Source organism: Mesoplodon mirus, assembly GCF_964341445.2.
Source record: "Mesoplodon mirus genome assembly, chromosome: 5".
Classification (NCBI taxonomy): domain Eukaryota; kingdom Metazoa; phylum Chordata; class Mammalia; order Artiodactyla; family Ziphiidae; genus Mesoplodon; species Mesoplodon mirus.
The window spans coordinates 86357093-86372197 of record NC_138980.1 but is presented as its reverse complement, the minus strand read 5'-3'; the positions used below and the strand labels follow the sequence as shown (position 1 = coordinate 86372197).

Below are 15105 nucleotides of genomic sequence, written 5' to 3'. Positions count from 1 at the left end.
ACAATTAAAGGAGCCACTCAAGTGACTCTCACCTAGACATAGATTGCTTCAAGGGTACTTGCTATGTTGTCCTAGGCAGAAAAGAGGCTGGCAGTTTCTTTTATGGGAAAATTTTGTGTCCTGCCTCATCAGTTATTCTATAATACATACATGAGTGAGTGCAAGCATAGATCTGATAAGCTTTTTTTATAATCTAATTGGGTAAAAAACCTTTTTCCCCGTGCACACATCTTCTGTTTTCTTTGCTTTCAGAATATATGTCTTTTGTAATTATTCCTTCCCATGTTTGAGAAACATTCCCCAAATGTCTGTTCATTCATTTACCTCCCTATCTTGTCTTACTGTTTCAGCTAGGAGGAAGTGGTAGGCTCTGATCATTTACCGAATCATAGTACCCCCTCTTTTTTTTTTAAGACAATTTTTTGAGAGAAGTTTTAGCTTCACAACAAAATTAAGAGGCAGAAGCAGAGATTTCCCAAATAGCCCTGCCCTCACACATGCACAGCCTCCTCATTATCAACATCCCTAACCAGAGCGCTACATTTGTTACAACTGATGAACCTACACTGACACAGCATAATCACCAAAATCCATGGTTTGGACAAATGTAGAATGACATGTATGCATTTTGACAGTACAGAGTATTTTCAACACGCTTTTAAAAAGCCTCCGTGTTCCATCTAGTCATCCCTTACCGCCAACCCCTGGCAATGACTGACCTCTACTGCCTCCATAGTTTTGTTTCTTTCAGAACGTCGTATAGTTGGAAATCATACAGTGTGTAGCCTTTTCAGGCTGACTTCTTTCACTTAATAATATGCATTTAAGGTTCCTCCATGACTCATCATGGTTTAACAGCTCACTTCTTTTCAGAACTGAATGATATTCCACATTCCTGATGTACCACAGTTTATTTACCTGTTAACCTACTGAAAGACAGAGTGTTTACCTCTAAGTTTTGGCAAGTGTAAACAAAGCTGTTATAAACATTTGTGTGCATGTTTTTGTATGGAAATAGTTTTTAACTATTTTGGGTAAATTCTGAGGGGCATGATTGCTGGATCGCATGGTAAGAGTACATTTAGTTTTGTAAGAAACTGCCAAACTATCTTCCAATGTGACCGTACAATTTTGCGTTCTCAGCAGCAGTGCATGAGAGTTCCTGTTGCTCCACATCCACAACAGCATTTGGTGTTGCCAGTGTTCCAGATTTTGGCCATTCTAATAGACATGTAGTAGTATCTCATTGTTGTTTTATTCTGCATTCCCTCATGACATATGATGTGAAGCATTTTTCATATGCTTATTTGACATCTATATATCTTCTTTGGTGAGGTGTCTTTTAAGGGCTTTGGCCCATTTTTCAATCAGGCTGTTTGTTTTCTTATTGTTGAGTTTTAAGAGTTCTTTATTTGTGATAACAATCGTTTATTAGAAGTATCTTTTGCAAATATTTTTTTCCCAGTCTGTGATTTGTCTTCTCATTCTTCTGACATTGTCTTTCACAGACCAGAAGTTTTTGATTTTACTGAAATTCAGCTTATCCTCGTTTCTTTCATGGATCATGCCTTTGGTATTGTATCTAAGAAGTCGTCATCAATCCAAAGGTCATCTAGGTTTCTCCTATGTTATCTGTTACGAGTTTTATAGTTTTGTATTTTAATTTTGGGTCTGTGATCCTTTTTTTTTTTTTTTTTTGCTGTACGCGGGCCTCTCACTGTTGTGGCCTCTCCCATTGCAGAGCATAGGCTCCGGACGCGCAGGCTCAGCGGCCATGGCTCACAGGTGCAGCCCCTCCGCGGCATGTGGGATCTTCCCGGACCAGGGCACGAACCCGTGTCCCCTGCATCGGCAGGCGGACCCTCAACCACTGCGCCACCAGGGAAGCCCTGTGATCCATTTTGAGTTAGATTTTGTGAAAGGTGTAAGGTCTGTGTCTAGACTAATTTTTTTGCACATAGTTGTCCAGTTTTTCCAGCACCATCTTTGGTCCATTGTATTGCCTTTGCTCCTTTGTCAAAGATCAGTGGACTATAGATCACGGTCTATTTCTGCATTCTCTGTTCTGTTCCAGTGATCTATTTGTCTTTTCTTTCCCCCAAACCACACTGTCTTTATTACTGTAGCTGTACAGTAAGTCTTGAAATCAGATAGCATCAGTCCTTCAGCTTTGTTTTTCTCCTTCAATATTGTTTTGGCTATTCTGGGTATTTTGCCTCCCATAAAAATTTCGAGTCAATTTGTCAATGTCCACAGAATAACTTGCCGGGATTTTGATTAGAATAATCCCTCCACTTCATTACTGTCCCAGAGCCCAATGCTCTCAAGTTGCTCCCGGCTAAACAAAACTGCCTGCTGCTGTCTTCCACATGGCCTCTCCTTTGCCTTTCAAAATTACATCTCTTGACTTCTGCTTCCCCCTTAATGAAAACTCCAGTAGGTGTTAGAAGACCCATAATCTGATGCATGTGACTTATTGGTAGTTCCAAAACATTCCAAGAAGTATTTGCCTTTAACCAAGTGAACACCTATAATTGTCTGTGTATCAGGGAGTTTTCTGGTTGGAGATGTTTATTTTACCATTTGATAAAACCTGCCCTTTATAGTCTGGGCGTGGGTCAAGGTAAGGAGGTGAGCTTTCCTTCCATCTTGAGGAAGGAGGAGAAAATTGTTTTGGGAAGATGGTTCTTTTTACCAGCTGATCACTGAAGACTCAACTTAAAGAAGTCCTGTCTCTTCTTATCTTGCCAGCTAGGGAGTAAATAGTAGGCCCTGACTGAATTCGCTTTGGGATTCAGGGGGCTTTGGAGAACACTTAAAGGGCCTTTGCAGCCCAAGAGATCTGAGTTCAAATCTTTGGGTGGCAATATGACCTTGGGCAAGTTATTTAATTTCTTTGAGTTTAGGTTTCTTCATTTGTAAAACAGAGATATTACCCTTAGAGTGTTGTTGAGATTTAAATGAGATAAATAAAATACCTATTACAGTGCAGAGCGGGTGTTTAATAAACACTGGCTTTTATAAAACATTGCCCTTTAATTGTTTATGGGTGGAAAACCCTCCAGTTGAGCAAGTGAGGGTGAGCCAATAGTATTTAATCTTCAAATATTAGAGGTCTTGGAATTAAGTTTTCTATAGTAACAGTATTATAAATAATGGCTGGGGTCCTATACCATTGCTCAAATATCTATTTAACCTGTAACATTCTTGATGGAGTTTGCTATAGTAAGCTTGCTGTTGGCAATACAGGCAGGCTTCTGGGGCAGTCAATATCTTAGATGCTCAGAGATCCTCATTATTTTTGTGAGATAACGAGTTCAGAATACTTACATGAAATTCCAGCAACACAGTCCCCCTGATTCAGCCTTTGTTATAGGATTAGGAACTCTTTTCTTCTGACCTCCCTCATCTGTTGGGTGTTGGCTGTGGGGATGGAAGCCCCTCTTGGTGGGTCCCTTGGCACAGGCCCTAGGAGGAAAGGGATTTATATTAATGAGTTTAGGATGGCAGGGAGGAGGGTAATGACAGGGATGTCAGGAAATAAGCTAGTGAGAAAGAGGCATGATTACTTCTCCATCTGAGCTGACTTCCTATATGCTCCTCCCCCCCCAAAAAAAATCTCAGAGTTTAGCCTGTTTGCTTTTCCTTACACTGTAACCACCCCTCGAGTCTGATAAAAGTCCCCTTTCCCTTTAAGACCAGCACTGAAGAGAGCATACCCCTTTGTCCTGCCAGTCCCCAAAACCACAGTACTTTGGTTTTCTAAGAGATTTTGTTGCTAGCAATAAGGCAAAATAAGGCAAAATTTTATTTAAAGAAAGACTTCCTTTTTCAGACCCATCCTTCCTCTTTTATTTCTTAGAAATAAAGCTGAAGAATAAAACTAAAGAAACTACAGGGAAAAAAAGAATGAAAGAAACTAAAGGGAAAAACCACAAAGGCACATAGCCTTTGAGCATCCAAAGAACAGAATAACAAAATTCAATTACAGTTCAGGGAATAGTTAGATTCAAGAATTCCCCTGGACTTTTTGTGTTAGGAGGTGGACTTGTGGCCTTTGGGCAGAGGGGACAGGGAAGGGAGGATGAAAGACATAATTTACCTCCATCTCTTCCATTTCCTTATCTTACTAATTTTGCTACAAGATCAGAGTTATGCTCAAGTTGCATAAGAAGTCAGGACTGGATTTAGGATTGAATAGAACCTTGTTAAGCGGGAGGTGAGTGACATTACAGGGTGATCTATGAAGAGCAGCAGTTTGAAAGTAAAGGGATTGTCTATGGCCACTTCTCCAAGGTAGTTCTTCAGGGACTCTTTTTATATATATGTAAGTCAGGTCCTGTCTATATTCAGGGTTCAACTATTAGTGAGGATCTACTCTGTGCTATGATAAATATTGGGGAATCAGGGATACAATAGATGTATTTAAAGATGCTTGTGTAATCATCAACATGAAATGTTTTACTAATTAAGCTGAGTGGTCATGCAGTACAACAACCAGTCTGCACAGCAAAAACTATTTCATAGATCATAGAGCAGTAGAGGATCCTTCCTATACATCAGGGGTCGGCAAACTTTTTCTCTAATGGGCCAAACAGTAAATATTTTGCTTTGCAGGATATATAGTCTCTGTTGAAACTACTCAGCTCTGCAGTTGTAGTGTGAAAGCAGCCATAGACAATATCTAAATGCCTATGCATTGTTATGTTCCAATAAATTTTACTAATGGACATGGGAATTTCATATAATTTTCATGTATCATGAGATATTTTTCTTCTATTGATTTTTTTCAACCATTTAAAAATGTAAAAAACATTCTCAGCTAAAGGACTATATAAAACCAGACAGCAGGCCGTAGTTGTAGTGGAATAAATAGATATAGTAAAAGGATTTAGTTGTTTCATTGAAACAGTTCATCTGCTAAACATCAAAGATAGGTTGTTGAATGGGCATTTTTTTCTGAATAAGAGTAAAAGGAATGTCCTCACTTTTCATTAGTTGTTGTACTGTAGTCCCATAGTTTTGGATACAGACTGGGATGGCCTCAGAACATTTGTGGCGTCTCAAACATCACTGGAAAATTTGATTTGGACTGAGGTTTGACACTATATGGAAAACTTTAGAAGGAATAAGTATATGTCAAAAGGTTCGATTTAATTTAATAATAATAATAATGAGTAGCTAACATCTATTGAATTCTGACTATGTGCTAAACACTGTGCTCATTTAATCTTCATGATAATTGTATGAAGAAAGTCTATTACTATCCCCACTTTATAGATAAGGAAAGTAAAGCACGAAGAGATTAAGCAACTTGTCTAAATGACTGATTAGGCCAGGAGTCAAACTCTTGTTTATTTCAAGGATGAAGGAATTTAATAAACACTAACAGATGTTTGTATGGAAATATGTTAATATAAATGTTTCAGACATTACATGAAATTTCTAAAAATCTTATATGTTCTGGTATAAGTCATAATTCTAGTTATTACTTTAAAATGTATATCTCAGATAACTAAATTTCCTTGTAAATTGCATTATTATGAACTTTCATCAAATCTTTAACCATGGTCATTTTAAAGTCTTTTGTCATTTACAGACAGTTCTGGGTGTACTCTGATGCTTTTGCAAAAATGTTCCTATAAAAGGGTTTCATCTTCAAGGAATTCATGGAAAAGACTCTGACAAGTACAGGTTTCTGGTAACTGACTATACTGCTGAACTGAATGAATAAGCATTTTCAGAACTCTAATGGAAAACTGATGAATTCATAAAAGTGCTAACAAAAGATCGAGATGAAAAAAAATTAATTACATGGGACTGAGTGAACTGATGAGGATGATTATAATTTTTGTGACTTTCTGTTTGAATAAAAAAAAAAAAACTAACAGATGTTTATCAGGAATAAAAATGCCAAGCAAAATGTGTTGATAATCAGGTTAAACTTGTTAATTTTACAGATGAAGAAAACAAAGTTTACGAGACATTTTCCATGGTCACACAGCAAACGACAGATCAGGAGTAGATCTCAGATTTTCTAACTACTACGTCCCTTAGTTTCTTTTATTCTGCTAAACAGTATGGCCTTCAAAACCAAAAGATAGGCAGAATAGAATGAGTAAACATGTTAAACTTTGGGCTATACACAGAATTTATGTGGAATATAGAAAAATCTTGATTTAAGATCTAAAATATAAAATTAAGTTAAAGTCATTTAAAATAAAATCTGAATTAATAATTAAAACACAAATTAAACTGTAAGTATGTTAGACGTCAATAAAATAGGTTTTTTTTTTAAGACAAGTTAAGTTTTAAATCCCTCATTTTTATGAGGAGGCTGGGATAAATAATGCAATTCATTTACATCTTTCAAATTAAAAAAAGGGAGATGGCTCTTACATTTATTTTTTAAAAAGTTTTTATTAGAGTTGATTTACAATATTGCATTAGTTTCTGCTGTACAGCAAGGTATATCTGTTATACATATATCCACTAATTTTTAGATTCTTTTCTTAAACTTATTTTTTAAGTAACTTTTTTTTATTGCTAAACGAAGTATATGTACACTGCAAAAAACTTAGGGAAAGCAAAAGGAAATAAAATTACCAGTACTCCTCCTGTCCAAGTAATAGTGTGAACTTTTTGGGGGGTTGTTTGTTTTGCTTTCTGTTTTTTGTTTTTTTACCACAAGAAAAGGGTATAAAAATCAAAATCAGTTCAGCAAAACTACTTTTATTTTTGGTGGGTAGTTCCTATTTACATTCACTCATTTAACATTTTCTGAACACCTAGGTTGGAAAGGGCACTGCGCTAGACACTTGGGATACAGGACAGTTTGTCCCTAAGAGGGTACCTGGGAGGAGACATAAACAGACGTTTATCAATAATAATACAAAACTTGTGTTAAAATACAATTAGAGTTGAATCTCACAGTTGAGACTGTGACACTAAACATTCTGGAATTCTTAGGTTTTTCCAAAACAGCTCAACGCAGGGCTGGTGCAGTACTGTTATCAGCACTACTTCAAAACGAATGTTAAGTTAAACATTGGTGAAAACCCTGCATTTTAGTACCTGTCAAATGTTTAAACCTTTCAAAATTTTCCTTTTTAGCGAACTGGAAAGGCGCGTCCGGCCGGGGTAACCATTGCGCGGGGACAGAGACACTGCAGGGTTCACATTCACTTGGAGTATTCGCGGGACTCCTAGGGGAGCGGTGCTTGTTGGGGCTTGTAGTCTTTACCAGGACCGAAGACACCGCAACTGCATTTATAATGCACTTCTGCCTTTTAAGCTTTCTGGCCCAACAGTCAGATTAAGCCCTAACCTAAAGCATAAGTTGACAACACTTACCACTTCCAAGGCTCTTTAGGTTTTTACTAGGTTCCTTACGTTCAACATTCAAACGCACACCGTCTCTCACAAGCCTCAAAGAGATTGGTCTGTCCTCAGCAGTGGGCGGAGCCTTAGGTGGACTGGATCTCTGGATTGGCCAACATCTCACTCGAAGAGGCGTTTTTCACTTGCCGTTCTGTAGACTGTGGTAAAAAAGTCAACCCTTTCCCGCAGTGTTCCTTTTCGCCGCGAGAATCTCGCGATATTTCCGCCAAAGGGACCTAGCGACGCGTAGAGAGCCGCCGAGGCCAGTGGGGGTGGCCGGCTCCGGAGCAGGGAAGAGTCAGGTCAGGGGGGCGAGGACGAGCGGGTGCTGCTTGCGCCACTTGGGTTCGGTCCGGGCCAGCCACCCAGAACCCAGAGGAAGTGTTGTGGACGGCGTGTCCCTCCTGGCCGGTGAGTCGGCCCGGGGTCGCGGCCGCTGGGTCGACCCCGAGTTTCACCTGGGCCCGCGCGGGTTGTGACAGGTGCGCGGACGAGCGCGGCGCTCCGCCCGCTCGCCGGTCCGCCCCCTCCGGGCCTCGCCCGCGGGGGCTCGGGATGAGCTGCGGGCCGCAGCTGAGCGGCTCCCGCTCCTGGCGCCTGGCGCTGCCGTCGTCTCCTTCCAAGAGCGGCCGCCGCCCGTGAGGGAAAGAGGGAGGGAAGCGGCCGCTGACCCCGGGCATGAGCCGGACGCGACATCCGTTGCTGGATTAAGGCGCCGACATGAACCTGCACCAGGTGCTGACCGGGGCTGTGAACCCCGGCGACCACTGCTTCTCCGTGGGCAGCGTCGGCGACCAGCGCTTCACGGTGAGTGAGGGAGGCTCCCGCGTCGCCCGTTGCGAGTCCGCGCCCCTGAGTCAGCCGGGCTCGGCCCAGAGTGACGGGCAGAGGCCGAGAAAGCCTCGTCGCCCTCGCGGGGTGTCCCCTACGGAGGTCCCAGCTCCTTAGGGCCGGCGGAACTGGCCTTTGAGAACGAAGGAGGCAATAACGCTTCGGTCATTGAGTTACTTAATGTACAGAGGCTAAACTCGGAAGTTAAAATGTTTTGTAGGATTTTTAAAGTTTTTAATCTGACGTCGTTGGGCTGGGGAGGTTTACTAAAATCGTTTATCCGAGAATCGTTGGTGTGTAATGTGTGTGTGGGCTTTTTATTGCCCCACTCCATAGGCTCTAATTGTCAAGTTGAGGAATAGTTGGAATTGGATTAATTTCTTCCTCTAAGTTTAGGTCAAGTGTCTTTGTAGTTTAAAAGGGTGGGTGTCTTAAAAACAGGTAGCTGTCAACAACTAGCGCTGAGTGAAAACAGTGCTTTTCACTTATTTTTCTTTAAATTCACTGGGAATAACTTTGGAAAGAAAAAACTTTTTCGTAAATGGTTCACTCCTGCCATCCTTTGAATTCCATATGTAACAGTTCAGTAGTCCTGGGAGGCTTATATTTATTTTAGATTGTTCACATTAATTACTAAAAGTTGCATTACTGTTTCTCAGTAAAATTCCTCTTTGGTGTGTAGTGGTAATTCCAGGTTAAAGTTTAAATGAAAGTGTCTTGTTTTTCATTTGTTTTCCCCAGATAGTGAAAGGAAGAGGGCCCCAAACTTTTGCTACTTACCAGCCAGCATACTGACATTTTCTGCCTTAACTATAGCGTTTTTTAAAAGAATTAAGTATAGTTTTTATAATAATTTCAAGCTATAAGTCAGTATTGCACATGATAGCCTATATCTGAATATATGTATAGCGCTCATGATTTTTGCTACAACTTGAATAGCTATCTCTTAGTTGTGATTAAAACTTAATTTTGCATAAAAAAGTGAAACAAAATAAACACCTTAATAGATGCCCCAGGTTTTCTTCTCAAACGATTTTGACTTTTTTTGGTCATCTTTATCAGTCGGAATAAATAATAGGAAAAAAATAGTAGTCATTATTTAACATGGCGGAGGCATTTAATACCTGAATTGTGCTTTTAGATCTGTGCCAACCAAGTACTTTGCTTTCGAATAGAGTCTGTACCTCCACTGTAGAGTGACTCATACACACCTTAACTTGCACTTGACACTAGCAGTTTTAGAGATTCTAATTCTAAATGTTGACCTCGCCTCAATGCTCAAGAGGAGAGTGAACTCTGAGGGTCTCAGTGGGCAACCGTAGTCTCCCTGCAGTTGAACATTGCTCACTGCTCTTTCTTTATTTAGAAAATAAAGATCATCCTAAGAAGATTTTGCTAGTGGGAGATTATAGGATGGTAACATTACATTCTCTGCCATCTCCTAAAATTATATGAGTGCTTCCTCAAATGTAAGTTCTAACAGCTTTTTCTGAGAAGGCATTCAGAATCTGTGTAAGCAGTGGTATGAACTTCAAAGCATATACAATATGATGGCCTATTTATACATCTAGATGATCCTTCTAAGTGTATATAAAATCTTGGTGAATGCTTCTGTTATTTTAAAGGAGAGATGAGTTAATGTACCAAAGATAAGGCTATCCTACACCATCATGTAGCTTGTTGCACAGTTCTACTGAATTTTAGAGTCTGTTTCGATAGACCAGGCTTTAATCATCTCCCACCAAGCCTACTGTAGATTTCTTCCAGATCTCAGGAAATAGGGTAAAAATAAACATTTTGTTGTTATTTAGTATAAAGAGATCCCAGGTCTCTATAATTTTGGTGATAGTTTATTAACAATCACCTTTTTCCCTTTGCAGCTAATCCATCCCTGACTCTCTAACATTAAATTGATATTCCGTTATAAACCAAGTTTCTTGCCCTCAGTCTACTGGACACTATATACATCTTAAATTTATCTCTCTTGAAATTACTGTCTTTGCTAAAATGTAGAATCTGTTGTTTACTCCTTGAATTTTGTTTTTAACCTCTTTTGATTTTGGCTTCTTTTTCTTTTCATAGAAAGAGAGCAAACATTAATGGTAGATGGTATGTGCAGACTAAAAAACTCTCCAAATTCCAGTTTTACTTGAGCTAGGGACGTGAAATCTTCCTCTTGCAGGCCCACTTGAAGAATTACTTTGTTTGTCCTGTTACATTATGCCTTCTCTAAAGACAGACTTTACATTCGTAATTCATCTCTTTGCATGTTTGCAGATAACTTATTCTTGTTTTGAAAGATTACAAGAGATGAGATCCTGTTTTCTGAATACAGTCTGATAGGTTTTAAATTGAAATGAAGTTGAGTGCCATTTCTCATGGATTCTTGATTTTAAAATATGAAATTACTAATATAGTTAGTATATGTAAGTATTAGATACTTTTTTACTACTTAAACTGGCATCAAACAATTTTGACTTTTCTCTTAATAAGAAAGCTTCTAGTAGGCAGTGACCTTTTCTCTTATACTTTCAAAGCACTTTATTTGCACTTTCATTACATTAGTGACCTGTCTTGCCTTGTGTATGTCTTCCACAGTTTCATTGTGAGTGCCTGGAACAGCGATTGAAGTACTGGTGTCACCTAATAGTAGAGTCATTACCTGAATTTGATGTCCAACTTAGTCCTTATAGTTAGTTATGTATCCGTGGGCAAGTTCTTTTACATTCTTTGAATTTCTTTTTTTCTTATCCGTAAAGTGGGGCTAAAGAACTTATTCATAGGGTTGTTACATGAGAAAGTGCTAAGTTCATTGCTTAGTACCTGTAAAACCCTTAAAAATGTCAGTTATTATAAAGGCTAAACTCATTATAATGCATAGCACATAAAAAGTGCTTGATAAATACGGGTTGAATTGATGACTAATAGATAAAGAAGCCTTATTGCTATATAATTAAAAATTGTGTTTTTTAAAAAATGTTAGATGTTTAGATTTGAGTCCAAATAAAATACTTGAATTAAAGTTTAAAAATGTTTTTCCAAAGTCATTTATTACGCATTTTGCCATAAATATCAGGTGAGTAACCAGGAGAGATTTCAGATATCTAAAGCAAAAATTCTTTAGTTTTTCTTTATTTACATGAATTTTTCTCTCACTCCTTTTCCCTTGTTAATCTCATACTGTCTTTAGAGCGAAAGTATATGAGCAACCTGGTCCTGATCTGTTGACAACTTTTGTTTTTAGAATAAAAGTTTTATTTGTAAAAGACAAATAATAAGTTAAAAACAGGCATAGTTAGTTAGAATCTGGATTTTCTAATGTTTCTGTGCATGCTAGTGACATGTGCTTTAATATACAATAGATTATCCATACTTGGTGTTGAAATTGTGTTTTTACTGAAATGGAAAGGGAGATAATTTCCAAGAGACAGATTGTGTTAATATTTAGGACTTGTTGTCTCTAGTTTGGAATTCAAATGCCTTTGTTATACGAGGGATAACAAACATGTAATAACTCCGGACTCCCTTTTGTATTAGACAACTCTGTGTTCCCAGCCAAGGGGACCCAGATTAGAAGTCAAAAGACTGACTGCAGTTATCTGGGTGTTGGTAGAGAAATGGAGGCTGAATTAGCGTTCTCCTTCTTTCTGTAATAGTAAGCATCCTTTAGTTTAACTTTTTGTTTTGTTCACTGTAGGGAAACCTTTATAGGAGGTTCTTTTTTTGGAGAAGCACGTTAATGTTTGTGGATGGAGAGATACAGGAGGGGAAAGTTTGATACTGTTTGTATCTGGAGAAAGAGAATGATTTTTGTGGTGCTCATATGCTATTACGAGTACAAATTGGACTTCTTTTTAAATATTTAGCCTATTTTAAAATTTTATGTTTTAAATAGTATTAACGTACCTTTAAAATTATTGAAGTAATACGAATTCTTAATGTTGTGTTTAAAAAAATGAGAATAACGTTAATTACAACATGCCAAACATAGCTCATTTAACCAGGAAGTATACCAGGAAGAAATTCTTTGGGATATTTACCTGGTGTGGTTGGTTAAAACAAAACAGTGAAAACAGGAAATCTAAGTGTTGTACAGAAATCACAGGATTTCCAAATTAGAATGCTGACTGTTGCAGCCTTGGGTAATTTTTGAATATTGGAGAAGGTTGTCTGCCAAATTTAAAGTTAAAAATCATGTTTCAGTTGTATGCTTGAAAGCACACATATGAACTCAGTTCTTTCTTTGCACCTTGTTTGGTCTCAAAGTTAGTAAACCCAATATTATATATGCCTAGTAAAAGGATTTTCATTTCTCAATTTAATTTTCGTTGCTTAGTAATAGGTTATTCTGATTACAGATCTTTTGACAGAAGCAGCTAGTGTACCAATTACAATATATACATATTAATTTTGAAGCTTAGGTAGTGTGGCAATTTATTTGATAAACCAGTGCTGTTCTTATTGTTTTGATAGTAATAGGGCACCTTGAAATGAATTTTTCAGAACAATTTATTTTGGAAAAAATCTATAAAACTAGTTTTAGATTTTGGTTTAGAATGTTATGTATAGTATTACATCTTAGGTTTTTATTTAAAACCAGGTAGATGGGTTATTTTTATTTACGAATTTAGTAAAGATGGATTATTTTAAAATCACACACAGCTCATTTTGTTTATTTTTCTTCTTTATTTTGTTTCTGTGTGACTTACATTGATTGACTTTTAAAATTGAAGTACAGTTGATTCATAATACTGTGTTGGTTTCAGGTGTCCAGCAAAGTGATTTGGAGATATGTGTGTGCGTGTGTGTGTGTGTGTGTGTATACACACACACACACATATATATGATTATGTTCTATTATAGGTTATTACAAGAATATTGTTCCCTGTATTATAGTAAATCCTTTTGCTTATCTGTTTTATGTATAGTAGTTTGTATCTGTTAATTCCATACTCCTAATTTATCACTTGCCCCCCTCCCTTTTCCCTTTGGTAACCATAAGCTTGTTTTCTATGTCTGTGAGTCTGTTTCTGTTTTAGATATGGATTCATTTGTATTATTTTTTAGATTACACATATAAGCAATATCATACAATATTTGTCTTTCTCTCCATGACTTCACTTAGTATGATACTCTCTAGGTCCATTCATGTCACTGCAAATGGCAATATTTCATTCTTTTTTATGTCTTGAGTAATATTCCATTGTATATATATACCACATCTTTATCCATTCATCTGTTGATGGACACTTAGGTTGCTTCCATGTCTTGGCTGTTGTAAATAGTGCTGCTATGAACTTTGTGTGCAGAGCCCATTTTGAATTAAAGTTTGTTTTCCTGGTTTCGTTTGGTGTATTTCCATGCTTATTAACTCATCATGTTGTATAAACTCTAGAGATTGAATTAATTTTAATAATCTATTAAAAATATCCATAAGAAGATATGTTTATATCAAGTGATTTTTGCATGATATCCAGTTTGAATTTTCTGTACAGATTCATCTCTCTATTTTTTCCCCCCAAGCTTTATTGACATACAGTTTACATGAACATTGTGTAAGTTTAAGGTGTGCAATGTGATGATTTGATACACATATATTGTGTGAAATCTTTACCACAATAAGGTTAGTTAACATATCCTTTAACTCACATAATTACCATTTTGTTGTTGTTATGATGAGAACATTAAAGCCTTATTCTAATAGCAACTTGCAACTGTACAATACAATATTGTTAACTATAGTCACCATGCCGTACATTAGATCCCTGGAACTTATTCATCTTATAACTGAAAGTTTGTATCCTTTGACCAACATCTCCCATTTCCCCCATCCATAGCCCCTGGCAACCACCATTCTATTCTGTTAGTACAATGTTTCTATTAGTACAATGTTTTTATATTCCACATATAAGTGGAATACATATGTACATTATTTGTCTTTCTCTGTCTGACTTAGCCTAATGCCCGCAAGGTTGTCACAAGTGGCAGAATTTTCTTCTTTTTTATGACTGAATAGTATTCTTTTGTGTTTGTGTGTGTGTGTGTGTAAAACATATTTTCTTTATCCATTCATTCACTGATGGACACTTAGGTTGTTTCCATATCTTGGCTGTTGTGAACAATGCTGAAATGAATATGGGAGTGCAGATATCTCTTACAGTGATTTCATCATCTTTGGATATAATCCTAGAAGTTGGATTGGTGGAATATATGGTAGTTCTGCTTTTAATTTTTTCAGGACTCTTCCATACTGTTCTTTACAGTGGCTGTGCCAATCTACATTCACACCAAGAGTGCACAAAGATTCCCTTTCTTCACATCTTCACCAACACTTATCTATTATCTTTTTGTTGATAGCATCCTAATGGGTATGAAGTGATATCTCATCCAGTTTTTTTTTTTTTTTTTTTTTTTTTGCGGTATGCGGGCCTCTCACTGTTGTGGCCTCCCCCGTTGCGGAGCACAGGCTCCGGATGCGCAGGCCCAGCGGCCATGGCTCACGGGCCCAGCCGCTCCGCGGCATATGGGATCCTCTCAGACCGGGGCATGAACCCGTATCCCCTGCATCGGCAGGCGGACTCTCAACCACTGCGCCACCAGGGAGGCCCTCTCATCCAGTTATGATTGGCATTTCCTTGATGAGCAGTGATGTTGAACATCTTTTCATGTACCTGTTGGCCATTTGTACGTCTTCTTTGAAAAAATATCTGAGTCTTCTGCCCATTTTTAATTGGATTGTTCATTTCTGGTATTGAGTTATATGAGTTCCTTATATATTTTAGATATTAACTTTTTTTTTTTTGCGGTATGCGGGCCTCTCACTGTTGTGGCCTCTCCCGTTGCAGAGCACAGGCTCCAGACGTGCAGGCTCAGCGGCCATGGCTCACGGGCCTA

General features: G+C 37.9%; 1 protein-coding gene across 5 annotated transcripts in view; it reads left to right on the top strand.

Moving 5' to 3' along the window:
- Nucleotides 1-7572: 7572 nt before the first annotated feature.
- DMXL1 (Dmx like 1) overlaps nt 7573-15105 on the top strand; it is a 136628-nt gene continuing 129095 nt past the window's right edge. For 3 of the 5 annotated variants that reach the window (XM_082621188.1, XM_082621187.1, XM_082621186.1), the window contains exon 1: nt 7573-8187. In XM_082621188.1, the coding sequence (XP_082477314.1) occupies nt 8101-8187 (87 nt within the window). In that variant the 5' untranslated portion in view covers nt 7573-8100. The remainder of the gene's footprint in view (nt 8188-15105) is intronic. The other 2 variants (XM_082621185.1, XM_082621184.1) reach the window with 1 other exon arrangement.